Below are 7,714 nucleotides of genomic sequence, written 5' to 3'. Positions count from 1 at the left end.
CCCTACCACCTCTTTGCTTCATTTCTCAACTGCATCTAACTTTAAAAGCAGAACTGGTGGGATGTTTTTTTTTATTATTAAATATTACAACTCTTGTTCCAAAGTTAGATATGATCAGATTCTGGGCATTAATCACAAGCGTTAATATACGAAATTCAAGACTATGGGATGACATGAAGGTGCAAATGTCACCATTTTTGTTGTGAGTTCACTCATTTTAGAGTTTATTGTTTTATTCCATTTTTGGTATTCTTTATGATTAAACAACAGTTTTACATTGTTATTTTCATGGCTGCTACCTTGGCCAGGTCTCCTGAGTAAATCAGATTTAATCTCAATGGGATTCCTGATTAAATAAAGGGAAATAAATAAATAATGCAGATTTCTCAGGAGGACATTGTTTGCTTTTCTTCCGAGTTCTACAAGAGAACTTTAGTAACATGAAAAATATCTGATATACACCTTAAATAAGCATGGGAAGGGTTCAAGATGAAGTCTCTTTTTATTTTCCAGACTGAACTGCTGTCTGCTCACCTCAGCTGCTTTTGAAGTCTATCCTGTGACCTGAGAAAATCCTTAATGGAGACTCACTCAGAAAAATAGCTATTGTGGCTGCAGCCAACAGAGATTTGCTTCCTTTTCACAGGCCTCACCCACCACTGGCTGACGGTAGAGGAAGGTACTGTGTCAGCTGATAAATGTTTTCTGCAAAATCTTCCCGAACGGCCCAAAAAAAAAAACCCTCACCAAGATCCTTTTAATCAGCGTCCGTCCATTTTCTGTGCCTGCTTAATTCTGCTCAGACATGTGGGCAGAGGCAGACAATCTGAACCCTGGACTTTCTTGACGTGAGAAAACAGCGCCGGCCACCAAACAGCAACGCCGGACCACTGCGGCATTGTCTGACATTTCATGATTTAACCAAACTGACAGCGCCACTCAACGACTCCTCACTCATGAAGTAGAAGAAGTTCTGTGCTCTTGTGCTGTTGCTCGAGTATGATATCCAATGACCAACACCGAATTACCATGCATAGAGTAGTAGACGGTTGTTGCGGAGAGCATCGTGTCCTGAATGTATCAGCAAGTTCCGGGCTAGCAGAAATGGTGTGTGTAGTCATTAAGTCCACAGCCTGCCATGTTCACACTGAACCTTATCAACCTTTACATGACAAAACATGACTGTACAGCAGCTCCAGGATGAAGGAATGCAGAGTCGGTGCACTAATCCAATTCGCCGCTGCAAGCTGCTCACTTTGTGCTCTCTTTGTTCTGTTTACTGCAGGTTTCCACCTTTTACTTCCCCCCACGACGGAGAGAGCTCCTTATCAGAATTTACGATGACGGCATTTTCAGGAGTCGGCGTGCAAACGTTTGTGTTTGCGCCTGTGCTGCCACGCTCGCCGGCGGGATTGAAGCGGCCAAATTGATAAATGGCTCAAATGGCGAGGAGTTGATCGAGCTCTCGGCTTAACTGAAGCATAGGGCCGCTGTGATGCAGATCTTGATAGAAAGACAAGTGCGTCCACAAACAAGCGTGCAATCTAATCTCAAAAGCATAAATTTGTTGAGCGCCGCATGCGGATGGCGAGTGCGAGCGAGAGAGGGAGGAGAGCATATATGTCATCATAAAAATCCACCAAACACTGCAGTACAATAATCAGTGTCAGATGCTTGTCAGATACGTTTCTCCTCTCTGCGGCACAAAAGACCTAACGCATGAACACACCTCACCCAGTAAAGATATCATTAGCAGTTATGGCTCGGTATGTTTGGTGTCAAAAAATTAGGGCAGTTTTTGATGGTTGTATTTAATTAGAATGACGACCACCCCTGCGTACAAGCTATTTAGGAATGTGCAGAACATATAATCTGTCTGCAATGCTTTTCTTAACAGGCGGTGGGAGGGGGGGGGTCCTAATAAAAATAACGAGTTGTAGGTTTTGCCCTCTGCTAGTCCTTATATGCATTACTGACTTGAACACTTCCCATAAAAATACTCTGTTCGTCATCCAGAATCCAATCACACCTCAGAATGCTGCAGACAATAACAAGATGTAATATGAAAAAGAAGGAAATATATCCTCTTCACTCAATTATCGTCTTTTTTGTGGACTTTTGAGTATGTTTTTTTTTCTGCATTTGTGTCAAATTCAGTACCTTGCAAATGGATCAGGATTCCCTTGAACGTGTCCAGATATCGTCAGAGTACAGCCACAAACTTCCGTGTCTTTGACCAAATCTTTACAGACAATCCCAAAGTAGTTTTGTAATGTGACATAGAAGGACAGGGATACATGGTTCACTACTTTTTATTTATTTTCCCCCAACACAGGCAGGTTTTTAGCTCAATTTCCTCTGATACCCATAAATAAAACCCAGTGGTTGCATTAAGTACTGACTCATGGGGCCTGAATACAAATGCACGCCACACCTTTTAAACAGCAAAAGAAACATGGAAAAACCATATAATGTTTCCTTCTATTTCATACTTCTTTGTGTTCATCTTTTACATAAAAACGGCAATAAAATACATTTAAATTTGGCTGTGCTGTGAGAGGGCTGCACAGAGCCACCTGTCCAGGGTGTCCACTCCGGCACACACACGACCCTGAATGGAAAGGTGGGTATAGATGATGGATGGATGGATGTGCTGTGAGAAACTGTGAGAAGGTTCAAAGGGGATAAATCATATAGCAACGATTGAAGGCAACCGGATATTTACGTTAAGGACAAAAATAGCACTATATCAACCATTCAGTTGGTTATTGCATGTCCCTTCTAATCTGATGCTCTGCGAATGTGTTTTTTATGATATTATAAATTCATCTTACCATATGGCACCCTACACTAGATGGTGTCGCCTGATCAAAGGTTAGTGGTAATTTTACTTTTCCTGATGATGATCTTGTATCAATCTGTTCCTCCTCTTCACAGAATAATGGAGTTGATTTGTCACTCTTCTGCCACAGATGTCGTCATGATACTGAAAGCTGAACGCCACAGATGGAAAATTCATAACACACCTTGGGAATAAAAAACACACCCTGAGCGTGTGTGTATGCTATACATATCCACCCTCTCCCTTGGGTCAGCGCTACCTCAATATGGTTCTTCCTTATCTCAAGAAGGAAGTCGAATATGAGCGTAGCTGACTCGTCTTTATTTTCACATGGCACAAAAATCAAAAATATTTTAAAGCAAATGCAGGCATCCCGGAATAACCATCTTGACACACTTAGACGGGTGCAAACTATAAATGTGGTGACAATTTTCCATGGAGCAAGCAGCGCCTTTAGATGACTGCAGCCGTACTATAAGCATACACATTCACACTCAGTACTGTGCCGGCACATCAGAGCAAGAGACGGGAAAAACAGAGGCAGACATAATGACCCAGAGAGCCAGAGAGAGCAGAGAGAGAGAGAGAGAGAGAGAGAGAGAGAGAGAGAGAGAGAGAGAGAGAGAGAGAGAGAGAGAGAGAGAGAGAGAGAGAGAGAGAGAGAGGCAGCAGCAGGGCAGGGCTTCAGTACCCGGCACAAGGTGCAGCTCCCTCCATGAATATCAAAAAGCTCCCTCCCTTTGACCTTGAGATTAATATTTAAACGCTGTCTACACACATGCACGCAGACATGTGCACACGAGCACACTGTTAACATGAAGCCCACAGCCAACACTGCACTGAAGGTCTTCCTCATTATCTGGCTGTTAGGCTGCAGTTCGTAACTAGGAATACTGTAAAAGAAAGGATGGACTCGCATATCTATCTATCTATCTATCTATCTATCTATCTATCTATATATATATATATATATATATATATATATAGATAGATAGATAGATAGATAGATAGATAGATACATAGATAGATACATAGATATAGATGTGGATCTATAGATATACTGTATATAGATATAGATATATGTACCTGCGTATGTGATACTTGTAAACATTACCACATTTTGTCAGCCACAAAGCGTAACAGAGGAACACAAAACACTGATGACTGAGATCGAGGGAAAAGATGTGCAATTTTCAAATTTGAAATGTTGAAATATAAACCAAGGATTGTTCTTCTCCTACTTCACGATTATGCCCAACCTTTATACATAATTTCTATCTATTTCTATCAGATTTCTATCAATTTTCCTTTATTTTCATAGATTTTCCTGATAAAAAAAGTCTCTACATTGAAGTTTGTGGTTCTAAAGCAGCAAGATGCAAAACATAAGGGGGAAATGGAAGATTTAGCAAGGAACCGGATATCTCGCATCGCCCACTACCTTACAGCCCATCCTTTACATCTGTCACTGTGACAGATTAGCTTTAAGAGTCTGGTTCTGGCATATCTGGCTTTACTACAGTATTATGTATTACTTGAGCAAAATAAGCATCAGAAACTAATCATCATTATGGCTTTCGACAACATAAACTGACAAAGCGAAGTCAAAACACATTTGGTCTTCCAACCTTATCAGCCTTTTGGTTTCACACTTAGAATTAGACCGCTATTTCTGCATGTTTTTAACAGGATAAATTCTGACAGAATCACATTAGAGACATATTTACATCAAATAAGAAACAGACAGGGACCAATGAAAGATATCAGTGGTGACACAGGATGTATTTTTCCACAGAGTAAATGTAGTCATTGTTTTCTTTTTCTTGATATGATTTTGCCCTCATGTTCTTTTCTTTGCATTTATAATCTCAATGGAGGATAACATAGTTTTTAAGACCTTTGATGTCTTTTCTCTCTCTTTTCTGCTGGAACATATCTAGTCTGCATCTCACAGCCTTTCAGTAACTTTGCAGTTCTTGACAATAAAAATTAGAACTGAACTAAACAATGGAGGGTCTATATCATTAGGGAATAGACAATGCTTTCTGTATTTGGTAAGCCAGAATGTGTCACAACACATGCGGCTAAAAAACAGAATCTTCTTACCGGTGCATTTCCAAACAAAAAGCTCTGATAAAATACTCAGAGCATGATTGATGAACACTGAGAACCCACTGATCTGGGCCGGCCAGAGTCTCGATTTAAAGTCCACAATGGAGATTTAAGGATGAATTCAATAACTTAGGGTGTCATATTTGCTATAAAATTTAAGTACAGTCTAGCCAAAATAACCATACCTGTTAATTCACAAAGCAGCAGATAATTGGAAAGTTGAAAGAAAAGGATTCATGGTTTCTGATGTTTTAAAACTGAAAATGTGACAAGTATGCATTCCAGTTGGCATACTTCTAAAAATCCAGAGCAGCCCCTGACCTTCAGAGGTCACCTAATAAGGAAACAGAGTCTGTGTGTATTTTAATCTCAGTATAAAGGCTGGAGTTCTTTTAAGGCCCTGTTGAGGGTTCCTGTTTTTTGTGTCCATGTGAGTGGTCTTCTTGCAGCGGAGATCTTTGTGGGAGAGTCTGGCAGGCTGACGTACCTCTGCCTAATGGGGTACCGCGCGCGAGCTATTTTTAGAAACACAACGTCACGATGACGTCACATCACGTGGTACGCAGTGGGGCAAACTCCGGAAAACCCGCCGCTGTTTTTGCTGTAAAAGAGACGTGCGTTAGCCTAGGTTTTACTCGGCAAACGACTGCTTTTTTCCAAATCTAAGACCATGGTTTTTAAACATTGTTGCTATGGAACGTGCAACAGCGACTCGAGGTACGCTGATCGGCCGCATATGAAGGATGTTTTCTTCAAGACTGCCAAGGAGAAATGTGTGACACCGGGGCGGTCGGCCTACACAACAGTTCAACCCGGAAAAAGTTACCAAATTCAAGTACATATGTAGCAAGCATTTTTGTCGGAGGAAAGGGCCCAACCGAAGAACATCCTGACCCAATTCCAGCGACATCAAGTCAAGGTAAGAGTATTTTGGTGGCCGACATGTTAATAATGAAGCGCCTGCTACCATGATAGCATATAGGCTATCATGGTAGCAGGCGCTAACTTGATACCCTGCTAACAGGATAGCTTACTCAAAAACATTTCAAATAAGACAAACATTAAACATATACCCATTCCTGGACGGTGATTGCAAACAACAACAAAAAAAAAAACGGCCGACGCTGCCATGATCGCCGCGCAGGAAAAAAAAACAAAGCTTACCGTTCATCAACTCGGCCAGTTTTCCAGTCTTTTTAAGCCTTCGAACCTCAAGCCATCCTTTGAGCTGAAGGTTGGTGTGTTCTTCCACAGTTCGGCCAGTAAACCGTGTGCCTGGGAACATCGTCTTGGGAAAGTTTAAACGGCTGTAAAGTCGGTCAGATCGCTGGTTCTGTTGCGCTTGTAATAGCTGGGTTATCCGTGCGTTCTCTCCTGTATGCCCTACCTAAGCGGCAAAGGGGCGTTGCTCTTGAGACGGTGACGTCACGTGCGCGGTACCCCATTCCATCAGTCTGAGGTAGGAGTTATATTAAGCTGTAGAGCAGTCATTCGTCGCTTGATGGTCCCATTCAGTCGGTGCAGTCAAGCCTCATGTTACACCAAATTTTATGAAGATTCTTGTTGCTTTGTTGAGAAGTATTTTGCTGCCTGGACTTACCTTCATGTTCCTTCCTCTCTTAAGGGAACTCAGCAACTCATTTTGTTGGAGACCTCGACCACAGGAAAATAATCACAAGAATCTACGATTGCTCTGAGCCACGTTACACCTCTGATCTCACTGCTTGCCCGCTCTCCCTCCACACCTTCACGGACACCTTTTCAGGGCTCAAACTTTCCTCCAGAGTTCATCTGAACTCCAGACTCCAAGTCCTTATCCACATTCTGAATCAACCTCTCCACCTCCCTAAACTCTCATCAATCCTGCTACTCTCCTCCAGAACCAGACCCGACCAGTCTCCCGGCTCATTGTGTTTCACTTTGTGAATACAATCACCGTTAGACTTTAAGTTTGTGTTTTTGTGTGAAAATCCAGTGTGGGTCCGTAAACCCTCACCAAACATGACATAAACAGCATCATGAAGACCAAGGAGCATTAGGAAGTAGCCAATGTTAACCCTCGATGAGCAGCGGAGATCTGCAGCTCAGGCAGAACGTCTGAACGGGAGCCCTATTAGTTTTGAAAAATCTGTCTTTAATGGAGTTATGGCAAGAAAAAAAAAGCGTTGTTGAAAGGCACTCAGGTTTGCCAGCAGCCATTAAAGAAAAACAGCAAACACATGGAAGCAGGTGCTCTGGTCAGACGAGACCAAACCTGAACTTTCTAGCTTACATTTGAAGTATGTTTGGTGAAAAACTAACATCCACCTTTTACAAACATGGTGGTGGCACCATCATGCTGCCAGGATGACTTTCTTCAGAGGAAACAGGGAAAATGGATAGAGCCAGAGCCGGACAGTAACCCTAGCATTACAGCCAGAGCTACAATGGAAAGTGGTCTAGTCAAAGTCCAGATATAAATCTAAACACCCACAAGGGGCTAGACCTGAAAACTCCATATTCACTGATGTTCTGCACAAAATATGAATGAGCTTGAGCTACTTTGCAGAAATAGAATGAGCAACAAATTCCGCCGTGTAAAGACGTACCCATTTCTAATTTGCTACCAGAACTTGCAGTTGTAGAAAATTGCATGCAAACTAAGAATAATTAAAGAAATGAATCTATGCCATTAAATTTAATCAGAAACTTCTGTGTGAATTAGCATTTTTGAAAAGGTAAAAAGTGTTGGTGAGGAAGGCGAGCGGCAACACAGAGGAT

General features: G+C 41.9%; 1 protein-coding gene across 1 annotated transcript in view; it reads right to left on the bottom strand.

Annotated features, from left to right (window-relative positions):
• LOC105933404 (neuroendocrine convertase 2) overlaps positions 1-7,714 on the bottom strand; it is a 157,854-nt gene that overhangs the window by 50,346 nt on the left and 99,794 nt on the right. Inside the window, exon 8 of the mRNA XM_036127483.1 lies at positions 5,442-5,469. Coding sequence (XP_035983376.1) covers positions 5,442-5,469 — 28 coding nt within the window. The remainder of the gene's footprint in view (positions 1-5,441; positions 5,470-7,714) is intronic.

This window comes from Fundulus heteroclitus, chromosome 3 (genome assembly GCF_011125445.2).
Source record: "Fundulus heteroclitus isolate FHET01 chromosome 3, MU-UCD_Fhet_4.1, whole genome shotgun sequence".
NCBI lineage: Eukaryota > Metazoa > Chordata > Actinopteri > Cyprinodontiformes > Fundulidae > Fundulus > Fundulus heteroclitus.
Note: the sequence above shows the minus strand (reverse complement) of the source record. Positions and strands in the feature narration are given on the sequence as shown.